The following is a 23144-nucleotide window of genomic DNA, read 5'->3' on the forward strand; positions in this document are numbered from 1 at the left end:
CCTGTCTACTGAGGGTGTACATAGGACATGAATATGGTCATTCTAAAGCTGATCATTAACGATATAACAGTACAATTTTTATGAACAATTCTTTATTTCATTCCATTTGGGAAATTGGAAATAATTGATTGGAAATGATCGAGTTTATCCAACAGTGTTACAGTTTTATTCTAGATAAGATCAGATACCTTCATTCAAATCTGCCGTGCACCTCGATAAACCAGCTTTTTACGATCGACTATAGGATCGTATATTTTTATCACAATTAACCGATGACTCTTTCTTTCTTTCTTTCTTTCTTTCTTTTTTTTTTTTTTTTTAATTTACGATTGGAGCAGATTTTTGTGATCGAAATGTGTTCATAAAAATTCATCGTTAATGGGAACCTTTAGTAAAAATATGAAAATTCGAAGCAAAATTGTAACCTACTGTGAATATATTTACACAAATTTGCAGAAACCATATTTAACCTGTTGGTTAATGTGAAAAATGTATTCACAATAAATTACAATTTCATGTTTTCACAAGTCAAGCCCAGGATCCACGATTTTCGGAATTTGTTCAGAATTATGTAACACATTTTGGCAAATTTGGTTATTCGGATCTTCCGTGAGGGGTTGATGCTGGACGATGGAGTCTTGTTCACAGTTATCATTCTGATCTGCCCCAAAGATTTCTATTAGGGTTTTGGGCCTGGGCTCTCTGTTGGCCAGTGACATTCTTCTACACAAGAAAAGGTTTATTTAAAGAACAACTGTCAAAGAAACTGTTCTTGTGTAAACCCCACATTCCCATAGAGCTTTTAGCCAGGAACACTAGAAAGCTTTTCAGAGGTCTCTCATCACAGCCTGTGTGAAAAAAAGCCCTGTTTACCAGCTGTTTGTAACAATTTGTGGCGGCATTGGGCTAGAGGCTAGAGTTATACCATGTAGCTAGGTTCCACTTCTCTGTCACTATTTACAGAGGAATGATTTACTGTTTGTTTCTGCGCTGCCTGCTTTCTCACAGATCATATGAGAACAGCTGAGGGATTTTTAGATACAGAGAAGGATCTGAAGAGAAGGATCTGTACTTTTTCCTGTTCTTGGATGCTTCCTTCCCATTCAGAATGAGCTGTTCCTGGCTGTAAACTGTTTACTTTAGACTGCGAGGCAGAGAGAGAGCGAGAGACACACAGGAACACACCGAGCTGCAGCTGATGAGTTATTTACACACATTTGAAGCTATATTTCTGCTTTCTATCATTCTGAACAGATTCCAGTCACAGTATTACAACCAGTGAAGATTGTTTCTGTATGCTGGATGTGCTGGACACAGTCCTCCATAGTAATGCCCACAGTGAAAACTGTTCTCTGTAAATTTCATATCTTCTTCCCATGAAAACATGAAAAGATAAAAAAACCTTTGTATTGCTATTTGCTAGTAATTACTGGAAATGTATGTGGTGTTTAGAATTTTAGTTAACTTTGATAGTTGTCCTTTAGGAGCCATATTGCTGTCCTTCAACACTATTTGGCTTTGTTTAGTTGCTATGGGTTACCACATTTTGCACACATGCGTTGGTCTTTGCATCGTCTCCGTGGAATAAGCTTGCTGGTGTTCTTGCCTGTGGCTCCAGCTGGGAATGCCTGCCTGTGTGGCGCGCTCCTGCGGTAAAACGCCCGCCGTTTTTACAGCGTGACAAGGGTGCTGCCACTCCGAAGATTTATGCAACACATTTAATCCCCTCAAGTTGAGCTCACAGCCAAGAACTCTCTGGGCAAAACTTCAGGACTTTTAAAATGTTTTACCGTTTGGAAGAAGGCTGGGGCGAGATGGAATTGCGCGGCCGCCCTGTCCGCGTACAGCTGAGGTATAAATACGCTGTCGCCAATGATGAGGTGTGTCTTGATTTAATCGGAATACAGCACGGTCAAGGTTATACTGTCGGAGGACAATTGTACACATCAGAGAACGCATTTTTTTTTTATATGAAGTTAGTACTGTATACATTATTTATACTGTTCTTTGGGTTTTTTTTAAAGCGGACCTGAGCTCTGAACTTCCTCTCTGCTCTAAAAGATAAGCAACAGCATAATGACCTTTTAAAGGAAAAAAAATTGTTACAGCTGATACAAATCCTGCAATAAATCTGCAGTGTGTCTACTTCCTGCTTTCATGAAAGCAAACATATTGTTAACATCCTGTGTTTTCAAATGAGTTTATCTGCCTTATCTGCTGTGGCAGTCAGGTGACACAGGGGAGAGATCAAATTACAACTTGTGATTAGACACAAACGAGGGAGAATTAGACAGGCTGAACTCTAAATACATACATGGTGCATTGCTCTATGCTTTCCTTCTGTCCTGTGCAAGCGTTCAGGTCCACTTTCACTGCACAGTAAACTTAAAGAGGACGTATAGTAGTAGTAGTGACATATAGCAGAATGCAGTAAAGAGGCCCTGTAGTGACATACAGTAGAATGCAGTAAAGAGGCCCTGTAGTGACATATAGCAGAATGCAGTAAAGAGGCCCTGTAGTGACATATAGCAGAATGCAGTAAAGAGGCCCTGTAGTGACATGTAGTAAAATGCAGTAAAGAGGCCCGGTAGTGACATATAGGAGAATGCAGTAAAGAGGCCCTGTAGTGACATATAGCAGAATGCAGTAAAGAGGCCCTGTAGTGACATATAGTACAATGCAGTAAAGAGGCCCTGTAATGACATATAGCAGAATGCAGTAAAGAGGCCCTGTAGTGACATATAGGAGAATGCAGTAAAGAGGACCTGTAGTGACATATAGGAGAATGCAGTAAAGAGACCCTGTGGTGCCATATAGTAGAATGCAGTAAAGAGGCCCTGTAGTGACATACTAGAATGCAGTGGAGAGGCCTTGTAGTGACATATAGCAGAATGCAGTAAAGAGGCCCTGTAGTGACATATAGTAGAATGCAGTAAAGAGGCCTTGTAGTGACATATAGCAGAATGTAGTAAAGAGGCCCTGTAGTGACATATAGTAGAATGCAGTAAAGAGGCCTTGTAGTGACATATAGCAGAATGCAGTAAAGAGGCCCTGTAGTGACGTATAGTAGGATGCAATAAAGAGGCCCTGTAGTGACATATAGTAGGATGCAATAAAGAGGCCCTGTAGTGACATATAGTACAATGCAGTAATGAGCCCCTGTAGTGACATATAATAGAATCAGGGGCGTAGCAATAGGGGTTGCAGAGGTTTTGACCGCATCGGGGCCCTTGGGCCAGAGGGGCTCCGAAGGGCCCTCCCTCAACTACAGCTTTAGCTCTCTATTGGTCCTGTGCTCATAATAATCGCTTCTATAGATACTTTGAATAGTGGTAATCATTAACAAACTGTTCTCCATTGTAAAACTTGCATCGGGGCCAACAGCTCCTTATCTATGCCACTGAGTAGAATGCAGTAAGGAGGCCCTGTAGTGACATAGCAGAATGCAGTAATGAGGCCTTGTAGTGACATATAGTAGAATGCAGGTAAGAGGCCATGTAGTGACATATAGTAGAACTTAGAATGCAGTAAAGAGGCCCTGTAGTGACATATAGCAGAATGCAGTAATGAGGCCTTGTAGTGACATATAGTAGAATGCAGTAAAGAGGCCCTGTAGTGACATATAGTAGAATGCAGGTAAGAGGCCATGTAGTGACATATAGTAGAACTTAGAATGCAGTAAAGAGGCCTTGTAGTGACATATAGTAGAATGCAGTAAAGAGGCCCTGTAGTGACATATAGTAGAATGCAGTAAAGAAGCCCTGTAATGACATATAGCAGAATGCAGTAAAGAGGCCCTGTAGTAACATATAGGAGAATGCAGTAAAGAGGCCCTGTAGTGACATATAGCAGAATGCAGTAAAGAGGCCCTGTAGTGACATATAGCAGAATGCAGTAAAGAGGACCTGTAGTGACATATAGCAGAATGCAATAAAGAGGCCCTGTAGTGACATATAGTAGAATGCAGTAAAGAGGCCCTGTAGTGACATATATAGTAGAATGCAGTAAATGACTCAGGATGCCGTATTGTCCTGGTTTCAGCATCAGAAACACTTCCTATATCTATTCTGGAGGTGTGTTTAGCTTCTAAGGGTAGAATGGTTAATTTGCATATATTCAGCAGTGATGCACTGGGAGACATCTCAAGATCACTCCAACCTGAATTATCGCAAATTCTTTCTGTTTTAAGAAAGCAAACTATTGTTTTTCTTAACATCTTAGTAAGGGGGCTTTTAGGACCATTGTAGTCCCTTACACACTCCAATGACTTCTGGGCCACCATGAGCTTGCTGGTTAGTCTGTACCTCTCGGTGTTACAAGCCCTACTGCATAGAGCCAAATTAATCCATGCCATGCACTGATGAGGATCAAACAATCCGAAACCGTCTGTATGCATGTTGGATTATTATGGCTCTGTACACATTAACAAGCTGACACATCATTGCATTCCAGCGGTTCTGGAGTGTGTTTAGCTTCTAAGGGTAACAATGGTTAATTTGCATATATTCAGCAGTGATGCCTGGGAGACATCTCAAGCTCACTCCAACCTGAATTATCGCAAATTCTTTCTGTTTTAAGAAAGCAAACTTTTGTTTTTCCTATATCTATATATTGCTGTTTGACTGGTATTGTTTACAATGAAATAAATATCAGCCTCCACATCCTTTCCACTTCAGGTTCCCTTTAAAGTGCCTTGTTTGGAAATGGTTAAATAATACAAATGTTTTGTTTTTCTGCACTTTTTATTTTTATGCTGCCAGTAATCAGTTTCCATTGAAGCGTATTTGTTTTACATACTCCACATCTTATTAAAGTTAATACCCACTCGAGCGAATGTTTGGCTCTGTGCAATGATGTAAATGGGCACTTGTGTATAATGCTGCATTGGTTCGCAGGCATCGCAAGGGATTGTAATGCTTTGTCGTGAGAACTCTTTCTATATAAAGAAATATATGCATGCCCTGGCAATGGGAGGCGGTGCTTGGCAAGCAATCTTGTGTTGGAACCCATAGCAGAAACGCTAGCGTAGTGGAAAATGCAGCTAATGGAAGTCTATGGGCTGCAGGAAAAAAACGCATGTTAAAAACGTATATGCGTTTTTTTACATTCAATTTTACAGTCAGTGTTCCACAAACACTTGCAGTGTTGCATAATACGCAGGCTGGCTGCCAAAACGCACATAATGAAAGTCTATGTAACACATATGGGTTGCGTTTTGCATGCATTTTTAATTAAAAAATAGAGATCTCTGACGTGTTTCCACTTCCTGTTGGCTTCCTAATGATTTGCATATATTTAAATTCAGCAAAACGCATATGCGATTGCCATTAGCGAACTGCAAACGCAATTGAACGCACCAAAAAAACGCAATACAAAAAAGCAAATTTACCTTCCTAATACGCTACCTTTTCACGCTATGTCATATGTGAACCCTGCCTCAAGGACGCATGTTAAGAGAATAATCTTAAAGAGAAACCGTAACCAATAATTGAACTTCATCCCAATCAGTAGCTGATACCCCCTTTCCCATGAGAAGTCTTTTCCTTTTCACAAATGGACCATCAGGGGGTGCTGTATGGCTGATATTGTGGTGAAATCCCTCCCACAGTGTGATGTCAGGACCATGGTGCTGACATCACACCGTGGTAGCCTTGTTGCATTGTGGGAAATAACAGCGGTTTCCAACTGCCAAAAAAGCAAGCAGCATCTCCTTCCACTGACATCCCCTGTCAGCAGTAAAAATGTCACCATGTGGTAAATGTCAGAATGTAAATCAGGGAGAGGAAAGATTTTACAATGAACAAACACTGACTAAATCATTTACACATGATTATTGTAAAAATGAAGCACTTTTTTATTACATTATTTTCACTGGAGTTTCTCTTTAAGGCCAGCTTTATACTTGGCCAGAGTGCTGCGGTGCAATGCTCTGCACCCCTCGCATTGTACAGTGACACCAAAAACAAGATTCATATGACCGTGCGGCAGAGTGCGCTGACAGGGTTATATGCATAGCACCGCGCTCTCCGCACGCACGCCCGTCGCCGCCCTTCTCCTAGTGATCTACACCCTGCTGGACAGAAAGTACGTCACTAGCATTCCCAACTTCCCTGTTGTATTTGTGTCGTTCCGCACACCTGAACCAAGCATACAGCTAATCTTGGGCTGGTGCACACCGGAGCGTTTCCGCTGCGGTTTGCGATGTGCTTGCGGGTGCGGATCCGCTAGGGTAATGTATTTCAATGGGCTGGTGCACACCAGAGCGGGAGGCGTTTTGCAGAAACGCATACTCCTGGGCTGCTGCAGATTTTGGATTGCCGATGCGTTTCTGCCTCAATGTTAAGTATAGGAAAAAACGCAAACCGCTCTGAAAAATGCCTGTTCAGAGCGGTTTGCCAGGCGTTTTCTGTTACAGTAGCTGTTCAGTAACAGCTTTACTGTAACAATATATGAAATCTACTACACCAAAACCGCTTCACAAAACTGCAAAACGCTAGCTGAAACGCTACAGAAAAAGAAGAAAAAGCGTTTCAAAATCTGCTAGCATTTTGCGGATCTGCTAGCGGTTTTTGGTGTGCACTGGGCCTAAAAGCTTGATTCACTATTGTGTGACAACTGCTATCACAGCAGCTATCACGCAATCCGCCGCGCGCAAAGGTTTGCGTGCGAACGACGTTACTTCGCTTATCACGAAGTAACGTCGTTCGTGCACAAACCTTTGCATACGACGGCTCGCGTGATAACTGCTGTGATAGCAGTTATCACACAATAGTGAATGAAGCCCCAAGAGTGGTTCTGAGCGTTTTATAAAACGTTTTCGGGGGAAAACAGCTTGGCTAATGTTAGTCAATGGGCTGGTGTACACCAGAGCAGTTCGTGTTTTCTCCAAACGCAAACTCGGGGGCTGCAGCATTTTTTAGATTACTGAGGCGTTTCTGCCTGAAAGTTAAAGTATAGGAAAGTGGAAAAAACGCTCTGAAAAACGCTAGATCAGAGCGGTTTTGCCGGCGTTTTTGTTACAGAAGCTGTTCAGTAACAGCTTTACTGTAACAATATCTGTAATCTGCTACACAAAAACGCTCCAAAAAACGCTAGGCAGGTTTAGAAAACCTCTCTCAGGGCCCATCCACTAAACACTGCGGTGATTTTTCTGTGATCTAGTTTAGCGCTTCTATAGCACTGAAACGCGATCGCCGGGAAATCGCCTGAAAATGGTGAAGGCCACGCATTTGCGTTTCACGTTTTTGGGCGATTTGCGGTGATTAGCGCAAATCACCCAAGTAAGAACGGGCCCATAGGGTTTTATTACAATTACCGCTATTTATAAGCGCTAGCGTTTGAGTGTTTTGCCGAAATCTAGTGTGAATGGGCCCTAAACATGCCTGGAATCGCTGAAAAATTTAAAAACGGCATCAAAACCGGTAGTTTTTGCGGATCCGCAAGCGGCATTTGGTGTGCACTGGCCCTTGGTCAGAATTTTGTCAGAAACATCTGATCTGCATGCTTGTTCAGGATCTATGGCTAAAAGTATTAGAGGGAGAAGATCAACAGGACTGACAGACAACTGGTACTGCTTAAAGGGGAACTGAAGTAAGAGGTATACGGAGGCTGCCATATTTATTTCCTTTTAAGCAATACCAGTTGCCTGGCAGCCTTGCTGATCCTCTGCCTCTAATACTATTAACCATAGCCCCTGAACAAACATGCAGCAGATCAGGTGTTTCAGACTTTAAAGTCAGATCTGACAAGACTAGCTGCATGCTTGTTTCTGGTGTTATTCAGACACTACTGCAGAGAAATAGACCAGCAGGGCTGCCAGGCAACTGGTCTTGATTAAAAGGAAATATGGCCGCCTCCATATCCCTCTCACTTCTGGTTCCCTTCAAAGCAAACCTGAACTAAAAATAAACGTATGAGATGATTGTATGTGGAGTGATAATGATAAACAGAACCTTAAGGTGGCCACTAATGATTCAATTTCTAGTGAAAAATCGTTCGAGCGATCAGAAAATTCTGATCAGAAGAAAAATCGTTCACTACACCATCAACGAACCCATCTTTGCTTCCTATCTATCACAACCAACAAGAAAATCCAATTTTGATTCGATCAAAATCCAATCGGAGGACTATTTTTATAATTGTTCGTAATCGATTGTGCCCATCAATGGAGATTATTTACAACCAATTCGATCAGAATTTCTGATCGCTCAAACGATTTTTCGCTAGAAATTGGACTGTTAGTGGCCACCTTTAGTCAGATCACTTTAGGATCTGACAGCAGCCATGACAGTCTGATGTAAAATCTGCAACAGGGTTTTGCGAACGCGACGCAGCACGATTGTGCTTGTGATCGCGGTTCCCAGTGCAAAAGGGCGATCATTCAGTTGAAAAACAGAAGTAATGACCCTTTGAGTTTTTCAGCATTAGAACCTTATCAGCAGCGTTTCATCAAACAGATAAAAGTTTTGCCTTCTATTTACTTTTCAGGGCACAAGGCTAACTTCAACTTTCTCATGTGTCTCATTGGCATAGATAACGGCACTAGTTTTTTAACACTTGCAATGCAGGAAAATGGAAAGGTACTTTTGACAATGGCCCATATGCAATTAATTGCAACCAAAAGTTGGTGGAAAAGAACTATCAATTTTATTTTGGGTACTTTCTTGCTTGCTGGTGGTTTAAACGTCTTTTTTTATGACAAGTTGTGAAAATATTACGTAGGAGAAAACTCAGGTGAAAAAGTGAATTGCGTTTGGGCCAGTATCTATATAGGATAGTTAGGGCTGTTTCTGGCCATTTTGGCACCTCAGGCAAGGCACCTTTTGTCTCCGTACCCTAATCTAGATAACAGAAAGATCATAACCTACATCATTTAGTTTTGAAATAATGTTGTTTCTCAAAATACATTTGTAAAAAAATCATACACAACTTATTACATTTCTCCAAGAGTAAAATGCACTGTGAATGACTTCTTTCCTATGTTGCTGGTGGCACCCTCTATAATGTACAATCAGTCACTAAATGGAAAACTTGCAGCGGATATTCCCGTCATGTTAATATGGCACAGTATGCGTATAAAGATACAATGAAATGGTCACCTGTGTATGGCAAGCTTTGCCTTATTTAACCACTTTGGCGTTGTTTGAAGGTAGCAAGAGTATAACCAGGAATTGCCACTTTAACAGATTTGGGCGGAGCTCTTTTTTAAGGACAAAATTTAGATGAATGGAGAGGTGACAGAGCGCGAATCATTTTTCTTCTCCACGTCATGTTTGTGTAAATAAAACACACACACAAAAAATAGAATGTTTCCATGGAAACCAGCTGCAGCAATTCCTCCCTAGCACAACATAATGGTGTCATTTCGCGCCGTCTTCCTGGTTGGAGGTTTGCTGGGGGAGGGGAAGGGGGCGTTACCATCACGTCTGGAGGTGAGAGATGAAATGTATGCTCAGCTGTAGAGAAAATTGTGTCCTGTCTTCTCTGTATGCTATTACATTTGTATTGGCAGATATAGAACAAACTGCACTGCTTTATACACATCAGGCGTTTATTCAGCGTTATTTTCTTGTCGAACCGCTAAAACAATTAGACCACAAACCACATGCGTCTTGTTCCAGAATTTGCATGTGGAACGTAAGCAGAGATGGATTAAAGAGGAACTCCAGAGAACATTTTACTGTTGGCAGGTGATGTAGCTGCTGCCTGGTTTTTGGCAGTTGGAAACAGCTGTAAACAGCTATTTCACACAATGCAACAAAGTTAACAGACAGGAAACTGACAAAAGTTCGAACTTCTCTTGTAGGAGGGGTTTCTTGTGGGAGGGGTTTCGCCACAATATCAGTCATACAGCGCCCCCTGATGGTCTGGTTGTGAAAAGGAATAGATTTCTCATGTAAAAGGGGGTATCAGCTACTGATTGGGATAAAGTTCAATTTTTGGTCGGAGTTTCACTTTAAGATGTGTGGTAATTGGGCCCTCGGAAAGGTGCAGAAAACTGGTTCACCGGCCTCGGGGTTAAACAACGTAGATTTCGGGGAGTCTCAATGGGATGAGGGGTCCATCACACCTCTCAATCGCGAAATCCCAAGTTGCAAAGATTCCCATCTAGGACTCGACCCACAATGATTGTAGTATCCAACTTGTCTTTTTATTTCATTCTTGCAGACGTATACACAGCATAAAAACTGGAAAGGGTTAATTAATTCCGAAGCATGCGCCCGCCAGCCAATTTCCTGGGTGTGGTATGTTGTCTATGTCTATATATGTTGTAATGTTGCACCAGAAGCTTGAGCACTTGATAAAGGGCTAACGCCCTAGGCAAGGTATTAGTTTTGGTGCCACCTTGTGGTCCTTTTGGTAAGCTGAAGGTGGCAGGCAGGTGGGCCACTTGACACCCATTGAGCCCCAAGCACCTGCCTATGTTGCCTGGAGGATAATCTTGTTCTGAGCGTAAGGAAGGCCAATGAGAAGATAATCATTTTGAGCTGATGCAAAATGTAATCCTAAGTTTTTGTAAATATATACAGATTGAAAGTAGACTAAGCTTGGTTTGTATGAAAATAGCATACAATTTGCATCGATTTATAATTATTAGCATCTCATTGTCCCTCCCAAATGGGACCGGTGAGTGTTTTTGATCCATCGTTTTTAAAGGTCCTGTCCTTGCAAAAAAACAAAAACAAACAAACACTTTTTAATCCAAGGCCTTCTTCCCCTGGCTACAATAGAAGGAAATGTTTTTAACCCTTTAGCAGCCAAATTATTCAGAGGCTTGGCTCCAGGCCAATTTATTTTTGCACTTTTAAAAAAAAATGTATTTGTTACATTTCCTTGCTACTAATTAGTACTTCTGTAATGTATATTTAATCATTTATAGCCACTTGTCACTAGGGGGCAGTGTGCGATAATAACAGAGAACTTCTGCTTTCAGTTTCTGAATTTTTTGCTAGTAGAGAGAGATCAAAGCATTCAAAGAATTTACAGCACTACGAGTTCTAGGGACTGAGGTCAAAAGAAGTGCACTTATCTCACACGAGACAACTCTATTTAAGCTGCTAAAGGACACTGTTGATGCCCCGCCCCCCCTCGGCTATGCAGTTGAGACCATGTGTCAGAAGAGAAGTCTGCTGAAGTTCTTCAGAAACCTCAGTCTGTGTTGCCCCAGCCAGCCCCCACCTACAAACTAGGCTGTGCCTGCTGAGCTGGGGGTGGGCTGTGACAACGCAAATGGGGATGGGCAGAACCTCGGCAGAAATGTCAAAAACACCTGAAATGTTCACAATTCTGCCTGAATAATTTATGGCGGATTAGGTGAGTATTAAACCCAGATTACTTCTTCTCCCCCTCCCCCCGGCCTGTATCATTAGCCTAGGTATCATTAAGACAGGGAGGGATTGATCCTGGAGGTGGCCTCATCAAAGGTTTCCTAGGGAGACCCAGGATTTCTAGGTATGCCCCTGCCTGGGTGGCCTGTGCCCAGAAACAGACTGGCTTCTCTCTATTGAGCACTATACGCCGGGAGCTGACTAGGTTGGGGATAGTGTACTAGTTAAAGTGAACCCCAGGTGAGAGTGATATGGAGGCTGCCATATTTATATCCTTTTAACTAATACAAGTTGCCTGGCTGTCCTGCTGATCCTCTGCCTCTAATACTTTTAGCCCTGAACAAGCATGCAGCAGATCAGGTGTTTCTGACATTATTGTCATATCTGACAAGATTAGCTGCATGCTTGTTTCTAGGATGATTCAGACACTACTGCAGCCAAATAGATCAGCAGGGCTGCCAGGCAACTGGTATTGTTTAAAAGGAAACAAATATGGCAGCCTCCATATTACTCTCGCTTTGGGTTTATTAAGGGCTCTGCCTCTGACACGGGAGACCAGGGTTTGAATCTCGGCACTTTCAGTTCAGTAAACCAGCACCTATTATGTAAGGAGACTTTGGGCAAGACTCTCTAACACTGCTACTGCCTATAGAGCGCGCCCCTAGTGGTTGCAGCTCTGGCGCTTTAAGTCCGCCAGGAGGAAAGCGCAATATAAATGTTCTGTGTCTACAGTGACCAGACTTAAGCTGGCCATACACTGGCCCAATTTGCTGCCGTTCAACAGCAGATTCGATCACTGTGATCGAATCCGCTGCCAATCGTTCGCGCTAAACGCACCCGCCAATCCGATTTCCTCCCGAAATCGGATCGGTCCGTCGATCGCGCCGTGCGTGAAATTACCGTCGATCGCCCGCGGGTAGGAAGCGCGTCGCTAGCGGCGGCCGATCCGATACAGGCATACATTACCTGACGCTGGCTCCCGGGCACCTTCTCCGCGTTGCACCGCTCTGTTCCTGCTCCATCCCAGCGTACATTAACTTCCTGTGTCACTCCAGTGACCAGGAAGTTCAAATAGAGGGCGCTCTATTTGAACTTCCTGGTCACGGAGTGACACAGTGTACGCTGGGATGCGGTGCGGGGTGCAGCGCGGAGAAGAGGACCCTGGAGCCAGCTTCAGGTAATGTATGAGGGGGGGGGGGGGGGGACAGGCGGCAGGAGCAGCTCAACAGATTGTGATCGGTTTCAGCCTGAAATCGATTCACAATCTGTTTGCAGTAAAGGCAGCCATACGATCCCTCTCTGATCAGATTCGATCAGATAGGGATCTGTCAGTTGGTCGATCTGATGGCACATCGACCAGTGTATGGCTACCTTTAAACTGCTTCTCAAGAATATCTCTCAAGATGTTTTGGATAACAAATGTTAGATGTTTACCTATAGTGCAGGAGCCTATAGACCTAACACATGCCTATTAGCAGGGCTGGACTTGTACATTTTACCCCCCCCCAAGGCCCACTGCCAACCCCACCCTGCCCACCGTGTCTCCCCTGGTCTGGAGCACCCCACGTCCTATGATCCGCTGTCCTGTGCTCGACTGCTCTGTCTTGTGGAAGCGGGACGGCCATGGACCGGATCTGACCAATGTTTGGCAATTTAACTGCCTGAGTGTGCCAGCCCACTTCCTGCCCCTTTCTTCCTGGCGCCCTAGGCCATGGCCTATTAGTACTGCTGATAGTGTTGTGGGCTGCACAGTGCGATCTCCCCGCTCGTGGAAGATCACGTTATCCCGCCATGTGTGCCTGGTCTGGCATCCGTCTCCTGTGGCTCTCCGCAGCCTGGCTTGGCACGCGGACGTGGAAAACTTTGTGTGACTTTGATTTACGGCCTCCCGTCCCAGAGATTCTCATACTGTATATGTGACTTCATTGTGGTATAACACAGACCCAGCCGCTCCCTCTGAAGTCACAGTGAGTGGTGATCATCAATGATAGGCTAATCATTGCTGCTTGTATGCAGATTTCATGCAAATCCTATGCAGCTTGGATTTGGGCCAATCAAAATCAGCAGAAAGTGCTTCTGATAGGCCAAATTTCAAGCAGCCTATAATGTGCATTAAAATAGCATGCATGCTTCTCCTATAGGAGTTCCTCTCAAAAGGAAAGGTTCCCTTTAAAGAAGAACTCCAGTGAAAATAAGGTAATAAAAATGTGCTTAATGTTTACAATAATTATGTATAAATGATTTAGTCAGTGCTTGCCCATTGTAAAATCTTTCCTCTCCCTGATTTACATTCTGACTCTGACATTCATCACATGGTGACATTTTTTACTACTGGCAGGTGATGTCAGTGAAAAGAGATGCTGCTAGCTTTTTTAGCAGTTGTAAACAGCGTTTATTTCCCACAATGCAACAAGGCTCCCACAGTGTGATGTCACAACCATGGTCCTGACATCACACTGTGGATGGGATTTCACCCCAATATCAGCCATACAGCGCCCCCTGATGATCCGTTTGAGAAAAGGAATAGATTTCCCATGGAAATCAGCTACTGATTGGGATGAAGTTCAATTCTTGGTTACGGTTTCTCTTTAAAGTGGCCATACATCAGGCGTCTTGGTGGCTGATCAACCATCCAATTCAATTATTATAATCGAATCAGATGAAAATCGGTGCCGCCAAGTTCATGACTGATTAACAATGCGACCAATTTTGAGCCGCATGAATCAGTCGGACATGCTGCAAGTGGTAGGGCCGACTTGCTTGATCGGATGTGCGGCGGTAACTACGAACGATATCAGCATGAGCTGTTTGCCGAGTGGATTAATGTACATGTGTGTGTTTATACATTACCTGTCCCGCGTCGCAGTGCTTGTCCGTTCCCTTCTATTAGCCCCATACACCATGCCGGCGCATAGCACGCTGACGCATGTGTGATGTCACAGTCGCGCCATGCTGCACAGGGTTGGTTTTAGTAACAATGGGGCCCCAGGGCAAAATAAACCTGGGGGCCCCTCAACAGCCATATTGCGGCTGTATAGCGATCCCTGGCCAAAGCGTTGCGGCTGCGGAGGGGAGTCCAGGGGGTCCATACGTACTGAATATGGACCCCTTGGAAGCCCCCTCTGGAAATTCATTGCTCTTTCTTTTGATATATGTAAAATTACACTACCGTTAGGTTTGCTACTAAAAAGTGACATTTACCGCATTTCAAAGTATACTTTTTTCCTTTGAAACTTTATAATCGATTTTCTCAAAAACTATAAGGTCTTTTTGAAAAAAAAAAATTCCTCTTTTCCCAATGATCTCCTTAATATATTCTGCAAATTTTGGGTTTTTACCATTTAAGGGGGCTTTGCTATTAACCGTTAAAGTCGGCGGGTTTTTTAAATGTATATTTTTTTTCCTTTGAAATTTTAAAATCGATTTTATATTTAAAATTTTAATTTTCCTTTAAAATTTTAAAATCGATCAATTTTTTTTCCTTTTGTAGCCACTGGGGGCCCCTACAGGCTCTGTGGCCCTGGGGCAATTGCCTCCTTTGCCTCTATGGTAGTGCCGGCCCTGGGTGTGCATAAGGCTAATGGAAGAGCATCAGATTTGAATACATACAGGCACCGCGACACAGGACAGGTAATGTATAAATGTATATATATATATATATATATATGCATTAGGGAACAGCGGCGAGGCGGCGGACTCGGCCGATTTCTGAAAGTCCTTTCACGCTGGGGTGGTGCGGTTAATTTACCGCAGTCTAATGTTACTACATGGTGGTGTACCTACTAACCAAGTTGCGGTATGCTGCGCCGAAAGTGCTCAAACGTGGGCACATACCTACGTTGCTGTGCGGCTCCTGCGGAGGTCTACGTTGGAACAGAAGTCATGTTACTCTATGGCAACGCAGGGATTTTTAAAAGAGGTTGGCGGCTTTGCCGTACGCATGATCGGAATCGTATTTTTACAATACACTTCCACGCACTTCCGTATTTCCGAAACAAACAGGAAGTGAGCACAACCAAGTGTCACTTCCTATTTGGATGTTGGCCAGAAGGGGATTACCGCGGTAATCCCCGAAGGCCTGTTTTTGGCGGTGCGGCGTGCCCCCGGGCTGCACCGCTAACGCTAGCCGGTAGTCTGAAATTGGCATGAGAGATTTCACTCTGAAATAGATCGGGATTCGGCCTGCGGTGTATGGGCAGCCAACAGATCTCTCTCTAATCAGAGCAGGGGTGTCAAAATCAAATACAAAGTGGGCCAAAATTGAACACTGGGACCTCATCGCTGGCCAACCTCAATATCTAGTGGCCACCTTATAAAGTTCCCTGGTGTCTAGTTGCCCCCTAGAACTCCTTTACAGTTCCCTGATGTCTAGTGGTCCTCATCCCTCCCCTTTACAGTACCCTAATGTTTGGTGCTTTTCCCCTATATCCCCCATATGGCTTCCCTGGTGATCTAGAGTGGGCCAGACACAATGCAACGTGGGGAAACCCCTTGAGGGCCAAATTTAATGGCTCGGAGGGCCAGATTTGATTCGCGGGCCCAGAGTTTGACATGTATGCTCTACATAATGCTTGGTCATGGCAATGATGGCGTTCAATGAACCCCCCCAGGGCTGTGGTGAGTGTGTAAGTGGCTCACCTATCTGCTATGCACTCCCTGTAGGGTCTTCTCTCCATTGCCACCGGGGGGCGCCTGTACATGAGATGTGGCCATGGAGTACAGGCGCCCCCAGTGGCGATGGAAAGAAGACACTGCAGGAGGCGAATAGGTGAGCTGCTTCCACACTCACCACCGCCGGGGGAAGGAAACACTCTACAAAGGGGGGGGGGGAAGGGGCGCAGTTGGAGATCCAATAGATTTCCTGCTGAGATCTATAGGAAATCGGTGGGCAGTGTGCAGGCAGGTTACAGATCCCTCTGATCAGATTAACCCAGAGAGAGATGTCTCAGATGGTCAGTGTGGTCGCGCCCATCAAGTAATGTATGGCCATCCTAACGGGAACCAGGTCATCTTGATCAGGTGGGTGATGTGGGGGAAGGCAGTATGGCTGGCCTTCTGTCCGCTGAAATGGTACAGTCCTCTCAGCAGGAAAAGTCACTACAGGAGCCAGCCAGGAAGGTGCTTCTGCAAACTCTGGCTTTCTTGTCCAGTGAAATGGTACAGTCCTCTCAGCAGGAAAAGTCTCTACAGAAGCCAGATAGCCGGATGCTGCTGCAAAATCTAACCTTCTGTCCAGTGAAATGGTACAGTCCTCTCAGCAGGAGAAGTCACTACAGGTGCCAGCCAGCCGGGTGCTTCTGCAAAATCTTGCCTTTTGTCCAGTGAAATGGTACAGTTCTCTCAGCAGGAAAAGTCACTACAGGAGCCAGCCAGCCGGGTGCTTCTGCAAAATCTGACCTTCTGTCCTGTGAAGTGGTACAGTCCTCTCAGTAGGAAAAGTCACTACAGGAGCCAGCCAGCTGGGTGCTTCTGCAAAATCTGACCTTCTGTCCAGTGAAATGGTACAGTCCTCTCAGCAGGAAAAGTCATTACAGGAGCCAGCGAGCCGGGTGCTTCTGCAAAATCTGACCTTCTGTCCTGTGAAATGGTACAGTCCTCTCAGTAGGAAAAGTCACTACAGGAGCCAGCTAGCCGGGTGCTTCTGCAAAATCTGACCTTCTGTCCAGTGAAATGGTACAGTCCTCTCAGCAGGAAAAGTCACTACAGGAGCCAGCCAGCCAGCCGGGTGCTTCTGCAAAATCTGACCTTCTGTCCAGTGAAATGGTACAGTCCTCTCAGCAGGAAAAGTCACTACAGGAGCCAGCCAGCTAGGTGCTGCTGCAAAATCTGGCCTTCTGTCCAGTGAAATGGTACAGTCCTCTCAGAAGGAAAAGTCACTACAGGAGCCAGCCAGCCAGGTGCTTCTGCAGAATCTGACCTTCTGTCCAGTGAAATGGTATAGTCCTCTCAGCAGGAAAAGTCACTACAGGAGCCAGCCAGCCAGGTGCTGCTGCAAAATCTGGCCTTCTGTCCAGTGAAATGGTACAGTCCTCTCAGAAGGATGAGTCACTACAGCAGTCAGCCAGCCGGGTGCGTCTGCAAAATCTGACCTTCTGTCCTGTGAAATGGTACAGTCCTCTCAGTAGGAAAAGTCACTACAGGAGCCAGCCAGCCAGGTGCTTCTGCAAAATCTTGCCTTTTGTCCAGTGAAATGGTACAGTCCTCTCAGCAGGAAAAGTCTCTACAGGAGCCAGCCAGCCGAGTGCTTCTGCAAAATTATTGAACATATTGAAGATCTTTTCTGTGCTCGTCTGTATGGTATATTAGAGGGAGGCGGAGCCACACTCTGCGTCTGCCGTGATTTCCTCATTAAAAATTACCATATTACCAGATGTTTGCTGGACCTATTTATAGTTTTTCTCTAGGCTTTTCTTAGAATGCCGTTGATAAAGGTTCCTGGGGATCCCGGCGGAGGTTGGTATAATAGGACCGTATTCAGCACACTTCATCATGCATGTCAGTGAAAAAACTATTAGCGCTCATCCGCGGGATTCGCTGAATTATCCGAATGCTCATTAACTCCCTGATAAATGACTCTACGGCTGTATCCAAGGGGGGGAGTGGTGATCGGAGTATTCCATGTCACAATGCTACGGCAACGGAATCGATTTTTACAAACAAATTCTGATCTAAGGCGTTAAAAAAGGAACTGTAACCGAGGATTGAACTTCATCCCAATCAGTAGCTGATACCCCCTTTCCCAGGAGAAATCTATTCCTTTTGACAAATAGATCATCAGGGAGGTCTGTGTGGCTGATATTGTGATGAAACCCCTCCCACAGTGTGATGTCATGACCATGGTCCTGACAGTTTCCTGTCTGTGAGCCTTGTTGCATTGTGGGAAATAACGGCTTTTTCCAACTGCCAAGCAAGCAGCATCTCCGTCTGTGCATATCTATATATAAAAAAAACAACCTTTTAGCCTATGGCATTGTTAGTGGGTGTGGTTATAGATAATTGCAGTTGGTGGTGTCCTGTTTTTTGTTTTTTTTCATGTCTGCCAGTAGTAAAGATGATGATCTGCGTGCTGATTGTGGATCAAACAATATAACAAATTACATGGCAAATATTAATAATTTCTTGATCTCTTCTATTGTTTTTAACTTCTTACTTTGCAATGTATTTAATTATTTTTCTCCCCTTTTCATTAAAGTTGCTTTTTAAGAGGAAGTTTTGTAGGGAGGAGCCTCAGCTTGCCCTACCAACATCACTATGGCCTCAATTCACTAACGGCAGTTCGATAAAATAATATAGGACGGTAAAATACCGCTTTTGGTATTTTTACACTTTTTTTCAAAATGATCTAAGATTTCCAGCATGCGGTAGAAGGTTGCTTCAATTCACTAAGCTCTGCTCGGTAGGTCTCACCAGCTGTGGGACAGGCCAGACAGGGAGCTGTGAGTCTTCCCACAAGTGATGTGCACTTCGCACTCTTGCCGGTCAAAAAAACTAGAAGTGGCCGGCTGATCAGTAGTGAGCAAAACGAAGATTCCTTGCAGACTTTGGCCAGCTTGATTGCATTATGGCTAGATGTGGCCGGCCAAGTCCCGAAGTCCACGCTCTCCGCCACCTTCTCTCAGCTCACCGCTCCTTCTGTCTCCCCGTATGTTTCATGCCAAAGTCCCACCGCCTCCCGGGTATTCCCCAAGCACCGCCTTTTCCGTCTCTTCACAGGACCCCGGGACTGTCTTTCATACTGCCAGCTGCATCTCTGCCACCTTCCACCTGCTTTTGTCTCCGTCTGTCTCAGGGGCGTAACTATAAGTCACCAGGCCCCCCTGCAAGAATCTGGATGGGCTGTCCCCCCTTCCTGCCGATGTCCAGGCCAATGCTTTCCCCTCCTGCCCCCCCCCCCCCCCCAATGGCACTGAGCAGGCCTCGGGGGAGGGGGGCAGGAGGGGTCGCAGCATGAGGGGAAAGCATTGGCCTGGACATCGGCAGGAAGGGGGGACAGCCCCCCCCCCCTCACCTTGGGCTCTCCTCTCAGTGCTTCCCCTCCAGCATCTATCACTGGCAGCAGTGGCGGCAGGCAGGACACATATCTCCTTCCACTGCCGGAGGTTCCAATCTCTAATGGCCCATACTCACGGGCGAGAAATGTGGCCTGTCGCCAGCACACGTGAGCGTGTGGGCGACAGGCCGGCGACAGCTTCTCGCCAGGTCCCTCCGCGTACACACGCGGAAGAGGGACCAGCGGCAAGGCGGAAGCTGTCGCTGACGTTCCTCCTCCCCCCGCCGGAAGCTCCATGTACCTACATGGAGGTTGCTGTCGCTAGTCCGCGTACTCACGCGGACTAGCGACAGTTGCGGCGGGGGGGCAGCGGCGACTGTCGCCATGCGATTGAAAGTTTCAATCGCCTGGCGACATGAGCGACGGGCGACAGTTCGGGGTGCGCGCGCGTGCGGCGGCCCATACTCACGGGCGACCTGTCGCCGCAACACGCGCGCGCCGCGTGTTGCGGCGACAAATGTCACTCGTGAGTATGGGCCTTAAGTGCTTCATGCTACTTCCTGTTTAAACAGGAAGTAGCCTGAAGCACTTAGAGATCGGAGACCTCTGTGGTGGATGGAGGTATGTGTTGCTGCTGCCACTGCCAGTGATAGATGCTGGAGGGTGAGCGCTGAGAGGAGAACCCAAGCTGAGGGAGAGGGGGGGGGACTGTCCCCCCTCCCCACCAATGTGCAATGCTCTCCTCTAATGCTGCCACCCCTCCTGCCCCCCAAAATGGCTCTGAGCGGGCCCCCCGGCGGGTGCAGGGGCTGCATCCCCTATTGTTATGCCCCTGGTCTGTCTTCCATCTTCGGTTGCTATCTGAGCAGTTCACTCCCCTTCTGCTCATTAAAGTGGACCTGAACTCTTGCAGGACAGAAGGATAACAGAGAAATGCACCCTGTATATATTTAGAGAGTTTAGCCTGTCTAAATCACCCTCATCTGTGACTAAGCACAAGTTGTAATCTGATCTCTCAGGCATGTCAGCTAGCTGCCTCAGCAGAGCAGCTAATTTGTAAACACAGGATGTTAACAATATGTTTGCTTCCATGAAAGCAGGAAGTAGACTTAGTAGACTGCAGATTTATTGCTGGGTTTGTATCAGCTGTAACAAAGAAATGTTTTTCTGTAAAGGTTAGTATGCAGCTGCTTATCTTTCAAAGCAGACCATTACCATTCAGGCTAGGTGCACACATGGCTGCGTGTGAAAGGTTCCGTTTTCTGTCATGTGCGTGTTTTTTATGTGTGCGGTTTTTGTGTATTTGCGTATTTTCCCGTATATGCGTTTTCTAGCGTTTTGCATGCATTTTATATACATTTCTGATCAATGTTTTGCATTATTGTATGGTGTGTGGTAGATTTTGTAATGTAAAAACACAAGCAATTTTTCTGAGTTTTCATTTATTATTTTTTCATAATTGAGGTAAAATTGAACACTCGTGTGTGTGTGTGGTACATTGGTCAGATTTGTCATATCTTACACTCAATCAGAAAAAAATGATTGTAAAGGTGGCCATACACCATACAATTTTTTGTAATTTTCAATTCAAGAATTGCAATCCGTTGTTCTGACTAATTGTAACATTTCAAAAATCTGATCAATGCCCCACACATGTTCAATTTTTCCCTGATTATGAAAAAAATTATTCTAAACTGCTTGGGTCTGCTCTGTACATCAAGTAATTGACAATCTACCACACACCATTCAGTTTTCATAAAAGTTGATCAGAAAAATCCAAAACTCTCGATCTTCTTTTTCAAGTACAAAACGGGAAATTCGGTCAGATTTCTCGAACAGATTTAAAAAAAAAAAAAAAAAACTAGATTAATCCGGACAACCGATCATTTTTATCGAATTGCTGTAAAATTGGATAATTTTATTGTATGGTGTGTAGCCACCTTAAAGAACAAGCAACACCCATGCTAACCTAGAAATAAAAAACACATATATAAGTAGATACATACTAGTTCTACTTACATAACAGATGTATTGTGCTATCCATGTAATGATTCCTGTGAATTTTACAAAGGAAAAGCAGAAAATTCTATTTTAGGCAGTGGCCATCTTGCCAAGCTAATGCTGACATCATATTCTCCCTGACTCTTGTTTTCCCTCCTCCCTTCTCTTGCTCATTGTGTATTCATTAGCTGCCCTCCTTTTTTTTTTTTTTTTTTTCTTTTACACATCCGATCACTGAGTCACCTCAGCCTTGCTTGTAAATACAAGTGATCAGCTAAGCAGGGAAATAAATGGAAGAGGAGGAATATATTATAGATAAAAAGAACTCCCAGCATTCAACTCTTTGGCACTGTTTGGCACTAGGGCCAGTGCTCCTAAAGTATGTGATAACTCCAAACCATAACAGCAGAAAAAGTTTTGAATGCAGGATTAGCATCTTTATCACTTAATACACTCAGACCAGTTGCTGTTGAAATTTGATTTTTATGGTGACAATACCGCTTTAAAGAGAAACCGTGGCCAAGAATTGATCTTCATCCCAATCAGTAGCTGATACCCCCTTTTACATGAGAAATCTATTCCTTTTCACAAACGGATCATCAGGGGGCTCTGTATGGCTGATATTGTGGTGAAACTCTTCCCACAGTGTGATGTCAGGACCATGGTCCTGACAGTTTCCTGTCTGTGAATCTCATTGCATTGTGGGACCTAACAGCTGTTTACAGCTGGGTCCAACTGCTAAAAAAGCAAGCAGCATCTCATTCCACTGACATCACCTGCCAGCAGTAAAATGTCACCATGTGGTAAGTGGCAGAATGTAAATCAGGGAGAGGAAAGATTTTACAATGGGCAACACTGACTAAATCATTTATACATAATTATTGTAAAAATGAAACACTTTTTTATTAGATTATTTTCACTGGAGTTCCTCTTTAAGTTTTGATTTGAAAAGAAATATAAAAAAATGTATGGTGCATTGGCACCTTTCACAATAAAATCCAGTGCAGGTGTGCCGTTCGCTTGCGATATCGGGCTTTGGAGATCTCAGAAGGCGTGTCGGTAAATCCGGCACACTGTCCCTTTAATTTATCAAAGAGGAAAAAAGAGGAATTGAAAAAAAACAAAAAACCTAGGCTTATTTACAAATGCAGCGATGATGATGTAGAAAGTGTAGTAAGCCTTTGCAGCCAATCAGAATTCCCTGTGCTGTCGCCGGGTGGAATCTGGCAGGCTGGGCTGCTGCTGCCCTTCTCACCTAGCCATAGGCGCTACGGTCTATGGTCCCCTTTCGGACAGCACCCCCCCTCTCCCCCAATCCTCCGTTCCCTGCATCATCTGGACCTAACGAGACGGTAACTGCTGCATTCAGCAGACACACAGGACTGGTCATGTGACTCTTGCCGCTGCAGCTGGGTAGAGCATAGAGTGGAGAAGCAGCATACATCTCCCCCCTCCTAGCTGCCATACCCCCCCCCCCCCAGTATGCACAGCATCCTGACAATCCAGCCAGGCTCGCCGTGACCCTGCCGCAAGCCCCCCTCCCCATGACGGCGGATCTGATCCAAACGCCGGCCATGTTCGCCCCGGAGGATTTCAGGTAGGTCATCCAGCATCGTTTTTTTCCTTTCGCATCCGTCCGCAGCGCTCAGCGTGTCTTTTTCTGCTGTGTAATGTCAGTTCTCTCTCTCCCCTTGTTCCATTGCAGCTGGCAGAGACATTATACACAATTGGCAGCGCACGATACCGGCAAGGGCAAAATAAAAAAATCTGTAGAATCCGCCGCTTCCTTTCAATGCATTTCTCTCTTTTTTTTTGGCTAAGATTCT

At 44.9% G+C, this 23144-nt stretch overlaps 1 protein-coding gene across 11 annotated transcripts in view; it reads left to right on the plus strand.

Moving 5' to 3' along the window:
• The window catches only part of EVL (Enah/Vasp-like), a 230518-nt gene that overhangs the window by 28382 nt on the left and 178992 nt on the right, over positions 1-23144 (plus strand). For 2 of the 11 annotated variants that reach the window (XM_068254687.1, XM_068254683.1), the window contains exon 1: positions 22576-22915. The exons of 2 other annotated variants lie outside the window; for them this stretch is intronic. In XM_068254687.1, the coding sequence (XP_068110788.1) occupies positions 22863-22915 (53 nt within the window). In that variant the 5' untranslated portion in view covers positions 22576-22862. Of the gene's footprint in view, positions 1-22572; positions 22916-23144 lie in introns of those variants that run through there. 7 more of the 11 variants (XM_068254682.1, XM_068254681.1, XM_068254688.1 and 4 more) reach the window with 7 other exon arrangements.

Source organism: Hyperolius riggenbachi, chromosome 9 (genome assembly GCF_040937935.1).
Source record: "Hyperolius riggenbachi isolate aHypRig1 chromosome 9, aHypRig1.pri, whole genome shotgun sequence".
Taxonomy (NCBI): domain Eukaryota; kingdom Metazoa; phylum Chordata; class Amphibia; order Anura; family Hyperoliidae; genus Hyperolius; species Hyperolius riggenbachi.